The sequence below is a fragment of the Ilyonectria robusta genome (assembly GCF_021365365.1).
Source record: "Ilyonectria robusta strain PMI_751 chromosome Unknown BGZ61scaffold_97, whole genome shotgun sequence".
Lineage (NCBI taxonomy): Eukaryota > Fungi > Ascomycota > Sordariomycetes > Hypocreales > Nectriaceae > Ilyonectria > Ilyonectria robusta.
The window spans coordinates 1-14,451 of NW_025764531.1; the positions used below are offsets into that span (position 1 = coordinate 1).

The 14,451-nt window shown below is 52.2% G+C and overlaps 7 protein-coding genes across 7 annotated transcripts; 2 read left to right on the forward strand and 5 right to left on the reverse strand.

Moving 5' to 3' along the window:
• Window positions 1-31: 31 nt before the first annotated feature.
• BGZ61DRAFT_542164 (major facilitator superfamily domain-containing protein) lies at window positions 32-2,076 on the reverse strand (the record flags this gene model as incomplete). Its single annotated transcript, XM_046255146.1, has 9 exons — window positions 32-308; window positions 368-583; window positions 640-725; window positions 781-921; window positions 1,000-1,369; window positions 1,428-1,525; window positions 1,592-1,653; window positions 1,708-1,847; window positions 1,950-2,076. Coding segments are annotated over 9 exons (1,517 nt in total), but the record flags the coding sequence as incomplete, so codon positions are not given.
• Window positions 2,077-3,141: 1,065 nt separating this feature from the next.
• BGZ61DRAFT_436128 (FAD dependent oxidoreductase) lies at window positions 3,142-4,770 on the forward strand (the record flags this gene model as incomplete). Its single annotated transcript, XM_046244015.1, has 4 exons — window positions 3,142-3,367; window positions 3,460-3,749; window positions 3,806-4,382; window positions 4,445-4,770. 4 exons carry the CDS (start codon window positions 3,142-3,144, stop codon window positions 4,714-4,716), a joined length of 1,365 nt encoding a protein of 454 aa, XP_046093397.1. The 3' UTR covers window positions 4,717-4,770.
• A 395-nt stretch (window positions 4,771-5,165) lies between these two features.
• BGZ61DRAFT_375723 (HAD-like domain-containing protein) lies at window positions 5,166-6,044 on the reverse strand (the record flags this gene model as incomplete). The annotated part of the gene is made up of 3 exons (XM_046242439.1): window positions 5,166-5,292; window positions 5,357-5,921; window positions 6,005-6,044. The coding sequence occupies 3 exons, from the start codon at window positions 6,042-6,044 to the stop codon at window positions 5,166-5,168; spliced, it is 732 nt and encodes a 243-aa protein (XP_046093398.1).
• Window positions 6,045-6,668: 624 nt separating this feature from the next.
• BGZ61DRAFT_542167 (uncharacterized protein) lies at window positions 6,669-7,950 on the reverse strand (the record flags this gene model as incomplete). The annotated part of the gene is made up of 5 exons (XM_046255147.1): window positions 6,669-7,184; window positions 7,247-7,540; window positions 7,627-7,759; window positions 7,821-7,872; window positions 7,929-7,950. 5 exons carry the CDS (start codon window positions 7,948-7,950, stop codon window positions 6,669-6,671), a joined length of 1,017 nt encoding a protein of 338 aa, XP_046093399.1.
• Window positions 7,951-8,579: 629 nt separating this feature from the next.
• On the reverse strand, window positions 8,580-10,874 carry BGZ61DRAFT_511254 (fungal-specific transcription factor domain-containing protein; the record flags this gene model as incomplete). Its single annotated transcript, XM_046252114.1, has 4 exons — window positions 10,684-10,874; window positions 9,548-10,628; window positions 9,156-9,486; window positions 8,580-9,100 (listed from the first exon to the last, which is right to left on the reverse strand). Exons 2-4 carry the CDS (start codon window positions 10,376-10,378, stop codon window positions 8,580-8,582), a joined length of 1,683 nt encoding a protein of 560 aa, XP_046093400.1. The 5' UTR covers window positions 10,379-10,628; window positions 10,684-10,874.
• An 89-nt stretch (window positions 10,875-10,963) lies between these two features.
• BGZ61DRAFT_524642 (uncharacterized protein) lies at window positions 10,964-13,020 on the forward strand (the record flags this gene model as incomplete). Its single annotated transcript, XM_046252662.1, has 6 exons — window positions 10,964-11,148; window positions 11,265-11,359; window positions 11,453-11,530; window positions 11,612-12,367; window positions 12,433-12,758; window positions 12,902-13,020. The coding sequence occupies exons 1-6, from the start codon at window positions 11,107-11,109 to the stop codon at window positions 13,018-13,020; spliced, it is 1,416 nt and encodes a 471-aa protein (XP_046093401.1). The 5' UTR covers window positions 10,964-11,106.
• A 173-nt stretch (window positions 13,021-13,193) lies between these two features.
• On the reverse strand, window positions 13,194-14,312 carry BGZ61DRAFT_375719 (acyl-coenzyme A:6-aminopenicillanic acid acyl-transferase-domain-containing protein; the record flags this gene model as incomplete). Its single annotated transcript, XM_046242437.1, has 1 exon — window positions 13,194-14,312. One exon carries the CDS (start codon window positions 14,310-14,312, stop codon window positions 13,194-13,196), a length of 1,119 nt encoding a protein of 372 aa, XP_046093402.1.
• Window positions 14,313-14,451: the final 139 nt, after the last annotated feature.

Here is a 14,451-nt window from a genome sequence, read left to right on the forward strand (position 1 = left end):
CTTGCGATCCGTGGTATCCTGCTCTCCCAACTCTCGACCCTGTCGCCCCTGTTCCTCTTCGGACAGACCGCTCTCGGCTAGAGCACGCGACCGACGTCGGTTCTCGTAAACGTACCAACACCTCCAGGCGATGATGACGAAGATCTGGCCGCCGAAACAAGCAGAGCAGGCAATAGTACCGCCGACGTAGCGAGGGGCATCCTTGGTGCGGAAGACCTGGGCACCAGCCATGTTACCAATACAGTAGGCGATCAGGGTTAGTGAGGATACAACAGTTCGCTTAGTACCTCCAGCGACGTTGGACGTGACTAGGAGGAGGAGAAATGTTAGAACGAGATAAAAAGCGCGTCCAGGTATCAACACTTACTCATACTCCAACCGAGGAACAGGGAGAGGGAGAAGACGACAGTGATGTCGAACATGCCCCATTTAAGCCACTTGTGCTCAGGTGTGTTGGGCATAAGAGACATAACTAAAACACCCACGAATGGGAGAATGCAAGAGATAATCATAATATACATGCGCTGGTTCTGGAACTTGCGGAGGTAGAAGGCGACCGCGATGAAGACGACGACGTACATGCCTACATTCATTAGTTTCCAGCTCACATATCTCACTTATCTTGGGGATTACACGTACCGTTACGCGGGAGACCCCAAAGCATGGACTCCCAGGTGCTGAATCCAAAGGTCTGGTAGAGCAGAGCGCTGAAGGTGGTGATGCCGCTGCAGCCAACTCATTAGCCTTAGAATGTAATTTATCTCGCATCCTAAAACTTACCCGTTAGGAATGCAGGCCAGGAAAGTGTTGGCAAAGATAAAGTAGACCTGAGGGTCTGTAAAGCACTCCTTAAAGTGATCCCATCTCCAAGCCTTGCTAGTGCTCTCCTCGCCAGTCTGGTTCTTACTCACTCTTGCAGCTCTGTTGCACCAGTTAGCTCAATTGTCTCGAATATTGCTGTCTGGTTTCAGATCAAGAGGAGCATCAGGGAACACTTACGCCATCTTCTTCTCCTTCTCGCTCAACCACCGAACCTCCTGAGGGGTTCCAAGGATGAAATAGCAGAAAACGGAGCCGGCAAGAGTGAGGCCGCCGAGGAACAACGAGATAGTGCGCCAGGCCGCGATATGGCCTTGGGCCGTGGCGTGGCGAGCAATTCCATACAGAATCAGGTTGCAGACAATGGTGAAAAAGCCTTGGGAAGACTGCCAGAAGAGCGATCGGTTGGCGTGCTCATCGGTTCGGTACCAGGCCCCGGTGATGAGGAGAAAGCCCGGGGAGATGTTGCACTCGAAGAACCCCTGGAGGGCGCGAAGAGCCATGAGTTGAGACCAGTTGTGGCATGCGCTGATGCAGAGAAGGCAGACAGCTTTCGGGTGTCAGCTTCTGTTCAGATTTATGTTGATAGAAGGAGGGGGGGGGCTTACACCAGCCGACTATGTAGATGGTCAGGACGCGGCCGATGTTGTATCGTTGTAGAAGCCATGTTGAAGGAAACTCGCCGATGAGGTAAGTGAGGTAGAATCTGTTCGGAGACTTGTCAGAGACGCGGCCTTATCCCCGGTGCGAAACAAAGGGGACTTGTTCTCACATGGTGGTCAACCACTGGAACTGCTGGCCAACCAATCCGACATCATCGTTCATGCCAAAGAGCTGCCAGGGTGTGTCAGAGCAAAGAGAAAGTCTGGAGATTTGATATGTCCTTACAGCCTGGATACTGATGGATGTCTTGTCGGTCTGCTGGATACCGTACATGAAGAACCTGGTCCAGAGGTTAGTCAATTCCGACTGAGGCAACGCAGCCGTGAGTGCAAGACTTGCATCATTGGGATGAGGTATCGGTCGATCTTGCGAGTTAGAGCCTTGTATTCCGCCTCACTGTACTCTATAAGGGAGAAAGGTTAGAGTCATGCCTCATCCTGATGCCACACAAGGAACAGAGTGCATACCCTCCGACTCCCCGGCCGTAGTAGTGGCAACGCGTTCGAGGCCGATATCCTTCTCATCTTTGAGGTCGGGAATGGACTTCTGGTCAGACTCGTAGGTCTTGGGAGGGTTTGCATCCGTGGACGCCATGGTAGGCTTGCTTTGCACCGGTCGGCGTTAGATGAAGGGCCGCCTAGTCTGGTGCTCTGGTGATCTGGTGTTGCCGTTTGGATACTGAACGGAGGCTCTTGAGCTTGTTGTCGATCGAGCAGAAGCAATGTAGGATGAAGTCTTATATAGATGTATATGCACAGACATGTAAAAATTCTGGGGTAAAGATAGCCTTGGCCGGAACGACGAGTTATCCCTTATCTGGGGACGATTCTCCACTGTATACGTCGTGAGAGCGGGACAGATCCCTGCCCTTACTCGCGGACACTTGGTCCAGAAGGTTTGATGACATGATGTTACGATATTCACACACCCGTAGGATAGGTATACCATTACATGTACATCTTGCATGCTGCAGGGACCGTTCATCTATCTATCTATGTATCCGGTTCTCCGTCTCAGAAGGAGTGGGACGAGAAAAATGCTACTCTGGTTCTGGTGACCCCCCTCACCGCTGCGCTTACCCCCAATTGGCCCAACAATCCCCTCCCAATATCGGTGTTACCTAAGCTCGCCTCGTTATCTGAGCCCCTCTATCTTATCTTGTGGAGAAACATGGACCAGAAGTCGAGGATTAGCGACGCGAGTATACAGTTCCAGTGCTCGTATCAGATAGACAACTTGCCAGCGAATGCGCCGAGCTATGAGTGATTCTATGATATTGATGAGGAATCCCTGTGGTCGCTTCCTTCTCCCCTAATCACCGTATCCGACCCCCCGGCAAGATATCCCAGAAGCTCCCGGTGTGGCAACCAAACGCTTCGGCAATCCGCGTTCAAGGCCCAAGATGTCGCGGGAAACGCCGAAAGTGCGGGGTGCGTTAACAGGCCCGCGGAGGTGAATGATATGCTCCTTATTGCATCGAACGGACGCGAGTCAATCGCCTCTCGCAGGATTTATCTATTCCCGAGCATTAGAGATAGGCCGGAAACACTTCCGGGACCCGGCGCGGACAGTAATAAGACCTTGGTGCTTGAGCCATCAAGCGGCGGCATATCGTCACACGGTCTCCCTATCACTTGATTGTACCTTAGCCACACCACCATGTCTGACCAAGGCCCTATCCCCGTTCCCAACTCTACTAAGCCGTTCTGGCGAACCCAGCTCCATGAGCTGGACAGCCACCGTAGCACTCCAGATCTCCCTACCGAGAGTGAGATTGTCGTCGTGGGTGCTGGCTTCGCCGGTGCGGCTCTGGCGCATTATCTCTACGCTGACAACCCCTCCCCGCCCTCTCTGGTGATCCTCGAGGCAAGAGAAGCGTGTTCCGGTGCCACAGGCCGCAATGGTAGGTCTATTCCCTTGTACTGAGTGAGAGGCGGCTGAAAGGAGAGAAAATAACATCCTAACTTTGCATTTCAGGCGGCCACTTGAAGCCGGATGTCTACTTCGGTCTCCCCAAGTATATCAAGAAGTACGGCGTCCGCGCGGCCGTCGAAGTCGCCAACTTTGAGGCCTCACAGGTTCGTGCAGTCAAGGAGCTTGTCGAGAAGGAAAAGATAGACTGCGAGTTTACCCTCACCCGAGCCTGTGATGCCACGCTCGATGAGAGTCTCTCAAATGAGACCGAGGCTGCCTTCAAGGAACTGGTCAACTCAGGGGTGGCGAACCTGAAGGATGTTCACTACACGCCTCGGGCACAGGCTGAAAGGGTATGATTCCCCCGCTCCGGGTTCATGAGTCTCTGCTAACCACCGCCGTCGATCAGGTCTCAGGCGTCAAAGGTGCCCTGTCATGCTTCACCTTCACGGCCGGCCACATCTGGCCATACAAGATGGTGATGCATCTCCTGAAGGGTGTCGTGGAGAAGGGGGCCAATCTCCAGACTCACACCCCGGTTACCCGGGTGTCTGACAAACCCCTACCCGATGGCCGATGGGAGGTGGTCACTGAGAGAGGAACAATCAGGGCCAAGAAGGTCCTACTCGCTACCAACGCCTATACCCCGCGTATAGCCCCTGAGTTCAAAAACCACATTGTCCCCGTCCGCGGCATCTGCAGCCGCATCGTCGTGCCCAAGGGCAAGACGGCGCCTTTCCTCCCTCAGACGTACAGCGTCCGCCACGGGCCGGCCATGTACGACTATCTCATTCCTCGGAACGACGGGAGCATCATTGTCGGTGGTGGAAAGCCCAGATTTTGGTCTGATCGATCACACTGGTACAATGTGTGGGATGACAGCAAGCTCATCGAGCCTGCCAAGTCTCACTTTGACGGTCTCATGCAGAGGACCTTTATCGGTTGGGAGAACAGTGGCGCCTACACGGACAAGGTCTGGACGGGAAGTAAGTTAGACCCGCTTCCGTTCTAGTGAGATGACGATTTGCTAATACCGGTTTGTCGATAGTCATGGGCTACAGTTCGGACTTTATGCCTTACGTTGGCGAAGTGCCTGACAAGCCTGGCCAGATGGTTTTGGCTGGATTCTCTGGACATGGAATGCCATTGATTCTTCTATCAGCCAAGGCCATCGTACAGATGATTCGCCAGGGCAAGTCTCTCGAGGAGACTGATGTGCCTTCACTATTCAAGGCGACCAAGGAGCGCCTGGAGAGCACTAAGAACGAGATCATCGAGGGGCACGACGAGGAGCAGAAGCAGATGAAGAGTAAGCTGTAGGATATAGCAAACCATAGATGCCCAGCACACCTGTAGTACAATCATAATCTTCTCAACACTACATTTCGGTGCCATTTTACTATAAGAACCTATAGGCACAAATCTATTAATACATGACTACTATTATGGATACACTCATCGTTAAGAGAACCCAAAAGAGCTTGATACAAATCTTGCGACGATGACTGTGTGAGCAGTTTTGTCCCCTAGCTGTTTACACAGAACAACGAACGATGTGCGTGCCGGCGGGTGCAACATCATTACAGTAATACATCTTGAACATCAATACTCACTGCATATTAGACATGGACTGGGCTCTCGGGATTATCATGCTTCTTTATGTTTTGTTTTATTCTTTCCTTCAGATGAGTTGCTGGAGCGGAGCATTATAAAGGTGCTCTTCTGCTAGGCCCATGCATTTCCTATCTTTCGCATTTGACTACGTGACTTTACTTAGCGGAATAGTTGATAATTCCATCTGCTAGCCCCGGGAGGTCATCAGCAGTAACCTCCATCTCTCCAAAGACCTCGGGACAAGGCTCCTTCTCCCAGAGGGAAACCCAGGCCCCTTTGAAACTGGTGGTCGATAACGCATTAGTCTCAATTATCCTTAATCATGACGAGTACTGGGACAACTTACCCGCAGTGTCGCGCACCTGCAGTGTCCCAGATGTGCGCAGCTCCAAACCAAACATCGAGATTCTCCTTGGGGAACTTGTCTAGGATGTACTGGTACGAGTCAGGGGCCGGTTTTCCCACTCCAATGGTGTCGCAGGACACAAAGTTGTCCGATGGAAAGTCCACGCCGCCCGCAGCGAGATATCTAGCCACGCGCTGGGTGTCACCTGAAGTGAGAGCCCAGACGTTGAAACCGGCACCGCGCAGCTTCTCAAAGCATTCTTTCAGACCCTCGCGTGGCTTGAGCTGGCGGTAAGCGGCGAGCAGGAACTCGCGATCCTCGTCGCTTGCGAACTTGCGCGGCTCCTGAATGCCAGCCTGCCACAGCGTGCGGTAGAAGATGGCTCGGAAGATGTCAAAGAATTTGATGTACTTGCCCCCGGAGAGACTCATGTAAGTGTACTCTTTCTCACCGGCCTCCATCCAGGCGTACCCGAAGATCCGGGGTCCAACATTAGCAGCCCTCAGGCGATCGCCTAGTCGGGCCTCAATAGCCTCGTAATAGACCTCATACGAGACCAACGTCCCTGCAGAAAGTCTTAGCATAATTCCATACAGTAACTTTAACGGGATGCTGGGGCTTTGCCCCAATCTCCCAGGGGTCGCGCACCAACGACGTCGAAGACAACGTGCTTGTTCTCAGAAGACATTAGGATTGAAGGTACAGAGGCTTGTTTGGGAAGAAAGGCGATGGAAGACTGAGTAGCTTGATTGACTCTTGCTCAATCGAATAATAACCATGTCGATGGCTTCTCCTCTCGATTATTATCTGAGGTGCTGATAGTCTGGCACACACGACCCTACCCCCACACCATAACCAATGCCCTTGCCCTGGTGGATGATCGGAGAACCGCGCTGTTGTCGGCGAGACTCACGGCCAAATCCGATGGCTAGGGGCCGGCTTAGCGGGCTACCAGCTTCCACTATCCCCGCTCTGACGTCGCGTGGCGTCGCGTCACGTCGCGTTACAGAGCTCTGGGTATCATCATCCTGAGCCGGATTCAAGCCCCCAGAGCATGGAAGGGCGATACCCGGCTTGACACCGGATGCAGAACCCGGCGTTGAAAGCGGGAGATTGGGTCAGATCGCTATGCTCTAGACCTCCTTTCCCAGGATCATTTCCAAGCATCACAAACTTCGACGAGAAAAAAGCGGAAATGGAAGGACTTGCGCTCACAGCGACATATCTACTATCTACTATCTAGAAACGTACAGTTAGACAGGATGGCTGAGACATTCCTGCAACTCGGGCTTATTCAGCTCAACTGTACTGTCTATTGATCTTGTTCTATCGCCTTCATTAGGGAGGTCGTTGTGTCACCAATACACTCTCGAAGCGACCGGAACTGCATCCCTAGCACCTCCCGCGCCCTCGAGTTATCGTACCCGTACACATCCACAGGAAAGTCATCGATGGGGTCCTTGGGCAGCTTGGATTCGAGCTCCGGGTGCGTCTCCCTTATAGCATCCATGATTCGCTTGTGCGAGCAATGCCCGCCAACCATGAAGAAACGCTTGCCTCCCGCCTCAGGCACTTCGATGGCTCTCACATGTGCCAGTGCGAGATCTCGCACGTCAACGAACAGGTACGTGCCTGTGGGTGGCAGCTCATTGGTTGTGACCTTGCCCTGGACGAAGTCACGAATCCGTGTATTTGAGGTGTTAAGGCTACCCGGGTTCTCAAGATGGTGGGCAATAGGGCCATACACCAGAGGCGGGTTCATGGTAACCAGGTCAAATATCGGTGTTTCATCCTCCATGAACTTCCATGCTGCCTCCTCGGCCAGTTTCTGTGGTACGCATTTGTCAGCCAATTCTCATTTGCTTTGGCTGCCCTCAAGACGTTTCTCACCTTGCTACCACGATACACCAGTGAGCGCTCCGCAATGGCCTCATTCCAGGTAATTGGGTTCCATGACGACTCATCGTAGACCTTGGGCGGCGACGCAGTGTTCACAATGGCTGCAAATGATGAAGTCAAGACCACCCGCTTCACCTGGGGCGCGTACTTCTGGATCGCTTTGAGTATGCCCGTGGTTCCGTCGATGGCAGGGTTCAGCACATCTTTCACGGGATCTTGCCAGTTGTCGTGGAAAGGTGAAGCTGTGTGAATGACATAGTCAAATGGCGGTTCAGATTGAACTGCCTTTGTTCAGTTGGTCGACGGTCAGCTTCTACTTTCTTTCTCTGTCCTTCCAACGTGATGCACGGAAGATTAGATATGAGGCTCACCTTGTCGAATGCGCCTCTGCTGGCAATGTCGCTCACAATAACGTATGACAGCCTTGCCGGCTGGTAGCCGCTGTGAGCAGCAAGGATCTGATCACCTTTGGTCTTGGACCTGACCGTCGTGACCACAGTGTGTCTACCAAAAAACACCAACATCAGCTTGGAATCTCCTTTGCAAAGCATGATATCAAACACACCCTCTCTCCAAAAGGGTCTTTACGACATGAGCCGCAACGAAGCCGCTACCTCCTATGAAGTGGTGAGCACTTGAGCGTGGCGCCTGGTATGGCAATTGCCAACCCTACCGGTCAAAAGGACTCTGCTCATCTTGAAAACAAGAGTCATACTGTGCTCTCTCAAATGGGACACGAAGTGAATTTGAAACCACTATAGGAATCGACATGATCAGGGCGAAATTTACACTCGAGGTGGGGGATAAGCAATTTGATTGTGCGGTCGTCTCGGGACCGAGGTCTGTTTTCGCTAAGAGACTTCTCGGCGGAGGGCGCCCTTCATAGTCAAACCAACGCGTTCCTCCGATATACTACCTTTGGGGGTTAACAAACCGGCTACACACGTCGGCATGGCTAGCTTATCCAATAAACCTATCGAAACATTTACATAGATAGAGGCATTTAGGAAGAGTAGAGGACTTCTCGGACGTTGACTCCCGACGATTGTTGATTGAGGGATTGACTGAGCTACCCTAGAGTTGGTTGGTAGACGTGGTGTGGGGCATTTCGCGATAATCTGACAGGCCCGTGCGTATCAAAATGCTGCTGATTAATTCCTCCGCTTGAATCCGACTGGTTGAGTGTAGACGCAAAATGTGGATCTTCTATTGTTGATAAGCAAAGCATAAGCCCCATTTTCAACGCGTCCAGTGTCACTGGGAACGCGCTCTGTTTATCTTGGCCTAATCCATCGCCAGCAACCCTCAAGATTACTCACAGGTACTACAACATTTCCCCAGAAAGAAGATCCCATTCCGGGGCCCATTGAAATGTCTCCAGATCATCAACAAGCAAGTTATCAAAGAAGAGGTTCCCATCCTCAAATCCAAAGTTGATGTCTCCCATCGCGGCCCTGTTCCACGAGAGACTCTTGTCAGAGAAGAGCAGAGTCTCAATCTCGTCTGCTATTGCCACCGCTTCAAACACAGACACTTGAGCCGCCCAGGCAAAGGCAGACGACACTTTCTCGACCATGGGCCTCAGCTTGTTGGCGCATCTGGTCGCCTCGCTCCATCGCTGGCCGATGTTGGTGAGTATTTGCAGGCATTGAGGGATCAGGGTCTGCACCATGCGCTCGGCCTGCTCCCTTAGCGGCTGGTAGTCACGCGCGGACCACGAGGCGTCGAGAGCAACGAGAGCTGTTTCAAACAGGATGTGCGTGCCGTGCCAGGGGTAGAAGAGTCTTCTGCGGCGTTCTTGGGATAGGTAATCTTCAATCAACCGCTGGCAGCCCCCCGAGTTAGCTAGGACTAGCTCAACTATGGTTCCAACTAACCTGAGAAGACTCTAACACAATGCCCCAGTCATCGGGATGCCTGATGCTTAGTGTCGGCGTGGGTCGATGAATCCGCAGCCGGAGGTGGTAGAACTGCACATGCTTGAACTCAAGCATGTTGTATTGCGTGTAGGTCTGGGCTTCAGCGTACCAGCCCTCCAATTGGCCAGTAATATCCGTGATCCAGTCTCCTATGGGGACGCCATTTAGGGCGAGGTCTTCTTTGAGATAAAGCACTCGATGAACTTCAGTTTCCAAGGATCGGTACCGACAGATATGATTTGCGGACGACTTTTTCCTAATATCATCTGTGGTGAACGAGGCGTTGGATTCGTCGGGCGAAGGGTCTTTGAGCTACAAGATGTAAGCAACATGTTGTTGAGTGAGGGATGGTGAGTTTGACGGGGATTCTTACTTTTGTGGTAATGGCCTCTTCGGGAAAGGACAAAGGGAGACGAAGATTCGCGCACAAGGATCTTTCCATCCCGTACGCAACCCAAAATAGCTCAGACCGTAGCCGTGCTTGCTCGGGGTCCATTCCTTGTGGAAACTCACGATGTAATCCCAAGGCCAGGACAATTCGGATAGCATTCGCGATGCATGTCCAGTTATCCACCCGCTCCGGGCACATGTGGGCAAAGTGAGCCAAGAGCAGAGATATTTGAAGAGCCTTGATTTCGCTGGGATCTTCCAGCACTTGTAAGTGCTTCAAGGCGGACTTATAGAATGACTCGGACGTGGTTCGAGCTTGTTGCTCATCTTTCCAGGTCATGGTGAGTGCGGAGATGGCCAGGACAATGAAGAGGATGAAGTACTCGAAAGGGCCGAGACCTGAATCAACAGAAGGCCCATATACTGATGGCTCAGCTGAGTCTTCGAGGCCTTCGTTCTGTGTTCGCTCGACGATACTCTGCAGCATAGCCTCGGAAATGCAGGGATACTGAGGGAGATGTGTGCCTGCATAGTTACGTACCATACGCTCGAGAGCCCAGTATGGGATGCTCTTGAGGTCAATCAAATTGCTTGTGTAGGGTCTCTCGGACTGTGGCGGATGTTGTCCACCAGCGTCTGAGTTGCCCTCTTCAAGAGAGTCTGTCTCTGGACCTGGGTTCTGGGCGGCAGCAGAGACAGCCAGTGGGGGGCATGATGGGCGAAGAAACAAGGTCGTTGAGATCTTGGATTGGAGATACGAGCCAGAGCTAGGTACACCAAAAGATATGGTCGCTTGTGCAACTTTGGAGGCCATCGAGGAAGGGAGGTGCTGAGGCCCTGTTGGAAGAGCAAGCACTTGGGCCTCAAGCTCGGCCACACGAGCCTCGAGGGACTTTACCAGACTGTTCAAGTGTCAGTTGAGGGGTTTATCGCCGAGTTAAAGCAAGGGCAGGGCAGAGGAAGTCGGACCTTCTTGGGACGGGCTTTCGTGTTGCGGGGTCGAACCCCAGGCATGGTGTGTCGGCCAACTTGCACGAGGTGCATTGTGGAAACTTGAAATCACACTGCCCATGTCTGTTAGTTGGTAGGGTCATCAATCTCCAAGGGTGGGGTCTTGACTTTTGTCTTGCGCCGTCTGCATCGCGTGCAAACCTTGGTAGAGCGACGATGTGATTTTTGCATGTTTCTAAAACTTGGGCCGAGATGTTGATTGCTTAAGCTTGCATCCTGGCCATGGTGAAGTGGAGATTGAAGGATTATCACTCGAGTCAGGAGGGAACCCATACATGTATGGGTTTCCGAGTCAGGAGCACACGTTATGTAATCAGAGGCTACCACTAGCCGAGAGCGAAAAGATAAGCCAGGCAAAGGAACCCAATCAATCAGATTCGTCCGGATTACCCCAGGCTACCAAGTCCCGCAGAGAACTCCCTCTACCTACAGGGCAATTCGTTGATACTTTGTTTGCCCGCTCAAGGTTATTCCATAATCGGTTATCTTACAGTATCTGGTTCATTCTGTCGCCCATCAACTAGCGCCGTCATGTTGCAGACATGCACGCGATGTCGAAATCGGAGGATAAAGGTCTGATTCCCAACCCCTCTTCACTCATCACCCCCGTCATGACCTCATGTCAAACCGGCTGTCTCATACCTAGCATCTTCTATTATCTTCTAGGGGACTAATATGTGCATGTATAGTGTGACTCACGCCTCCCAGCCTGTGCCAATTGTGCAAAGAGTGACTTGGAGTGCACGTTTCGAGATGATGCTCTGCAGCAAGATATCCCTAGAAGGTCTGCCTACAACCGATTCACAGCTATTATTTTCTTGCGAAATAAGAATTTGACACATCTTAGAGCGATAGCTGACTGTGCTTTTTTGTATAGCTATATCCAGACCTTGAACGAGCGAATAGAGCATCTCACGTCGCAGCTGGCTTTGAACCAACCAGAGAGTCCATGGCGGTATGTGACTTACATCTCTCCCAGAACACGTGAAGATCTTCACTATAGCTAGCGGACAGTAGCTGACATGGCGGCTCGCAGAACGATTAGGGCTGCCTCTGATGGTCACTCGACGTCACCACCGTCCACATTTACCCAGCCTCTACACATTCTGATTCCGGCTAAACCAGGGTCTGATCTTCACCTCGACAACTCAGTTCCATCTCGTTTCGTCCGAGTCGCATTTGAGGCGCTGCCGCTGGCTGGTGCCCCCCCAGATATTGATAGCATCCTCCCAGATAACGAGCAGTCATTATTACCGCCTCTCCCCTGCACTGACAGATCACAACTCACTCCTAGCGTCCTGCGGTTTCTTCTTGGGCGCTATGACCGTTGTATTAAGCCTCAATATGACGTCGTGGTACCCGGCCTCTTGAATCATGACGGGTCAAGCTTCAAGAAGCTACCAGACCATTCAAAGTTCAAGATTCTCATGGCGTGTGCTATTGCTGCCGCCCGAGAAGCCTACACAACTCCGAATTGGAAGCCCCTGGCACAGATCTGCCGTGAGTGGGCCAACGAGCTAGTTACACCCATCATCTCTGCAGGGGACAGCGACACACTGACAGCCATTCTTCTTCTACTCGTTTATGAGTTGGCAGACCCCAGCAGAGGTTTCGCCTGGGAACTTCTTGATCTTGCCGCGAGGACATGTCTGCAGCTGGGGTGGCACCAAGCCCCTCTTATTCACCTACCAGCAGGAACCGATCAAGACCATAGTATGCCCAATGCTGGCGGTCCAATATCCTGCAGGCCCGATGAAATTCGCTTGATGTCGGTTCTTAAGGAAATCGAAGGGTAAGCATACCGACCCTCATCCTGATGAGATTTATATTTACGGATTCTTTGGCTTACCATACTAGGTCACTACAAACAATCTTCAGCAGACCCAATATGCTGAGCGGTTCGAAACTTCCAACTACCTCGGAGAACGAGACTGTACACAGTCTTTACGTGCAAGTCTCTGAACAGCTTTACGGTCGAGGGCAAGTATATGAAACCCAAGCCTGCCCGTTCGTCGGTGAGGTTGGCACGTTGATGGAGCTTCTTGACACCGTCCAAACACAACATCCAGTGGCCAAGGAGACATGGCTCGCCTTCCTGCCAGTATGCTTCAAGCATAAACAATGCATATTCTGTTTCCAAGAGGCCGACGAGGACAATGTCAGGGGGATGAGAACCCTGAGACGTAAGGTTGTTTCCGCAGCATCAGAACTCATCTCGAGCGTTCATCAAAGTGCCATTTCGCAATATGGGTTTATTCCTCCCATCATAGCAAGCTCGAAAGCACTGATCTCTGGCTGCACCATCGCAACGAGTATCTCAAAACAGTGGACACCGGCAAAGGCTCATACAAACGACCTGATCAAATGCACCGAGATCCTGACCATGTTCGCGCCACACTGGAAAGGTGGCAAGGATTACCTTGGTGTCTGGAGAACAATTATTAGCCTCCTCGACCTCGAACAGCCAAAGAATACATAGACTCCTTTATTATGGTCACTTTGGACATGTTTGAGGGTGTCAACCTGTATTGATTAATGCCTTCTTTCGAACTTGGTCTATCTAAGGCCTTTCCCACTCGATCCCAGCTCAACCAATCAACCCGGCCTAGCAAACCCCTCTATTCGAATGTCATAGTCCTCACCGGCGGGTTGAGACATGGCTTTCCCAAAGATAGTTCGAGCCTCCGGTTAGGGAGGTCTATAATGATAGTCGCCAACGTCTCCATCCTCTCAATTCCCCTGGCTAGGGGAGGTGTTGAGCGGCAAATAGACACGGGTGTCCCCTCCTCATCCGAAAACCATTCTCGAATCTTTGCAACACTGGGTTCCTGGCCCTTGGTCAACAGGCGGATCCTGTTTAGTCTCGAAAACGAGTTCTTGGAAGGATGATCCCGGATGCCTTTGGGAATGTTGGGAGCCCAGAGGTGGTTGGTGTGGAATACCGTGTTCGCCCATACTATGTCCGACCCGGGCTTGGGGGAGATGAGAGCCAAGCCCTTGGGAGTACACTCCACAGTGACAATCTTGCCGGTGCTGTCGCCGATGACGAGGTTGACGCACGAAGCCAACCCCTTACTTTTCAACATGGCTATGGCCTCGTCGAATGACTGGCACTCCAGGACACGGCGCATGGCCAAGTGCACCGGTAGCTTATCCTTGGCCACTGTCCCAGAGCGGATGGCGTTCATGCAAATTGCGACTCCAGCTTCGTTTATTCCAAACTTGGCCACAATCCCTGCTTCTCCAAACATGCGGACCCGGGGCTTGCCGGTCCGCAGGATGTCAAAGAAGGCGGTCGACGTGCCGGCCTCTCCCACCCAGTCCCAGTTCTGGCCGATGTAGACTTCTGAGCCAGAGGTGCTACGCGTGGCCAGCGATGTGCAACCGTCGCTATAGTTGGTGAGCGAGATCTCACTCCTCAGGTTCAGGGTCAGGATGTCAAGGAAGTCCACCCCCTCGCCAGCACCGGCCGCGATTCCCTTCATTTCCTCGACGAGATCCAGCTCATTCTTCTCCAAGGCTGGGAGGTACGTTTGTGCTCGCTTTCTCGATTCTGGCCAATCTGCTTCGGCCGTATCGAGGAACAGAATCTTGTAGTTCTCGATGCAGGTTCGGATTCTCTGAGGGATCTGGCTGCCATGGCTGAAGCCAATGTCCCACGACGAACCGCTGGCGATTACTTCTGGCACACCATTCCACTTTGGGGCGGCATCATGAGGGATAGCCAAGACTGTCATGGCTACCTTTTGGCTCAGACTTGGTGGTAGTGGTGGTGGTGTATGTGTACGATTTTAGGTGTGTGTGTAGGCGTATGCGCCTGGATCAGGGATAGTAAATGGACAGTGAAGTGAACTATTATCTCGCATCTTAACCGCA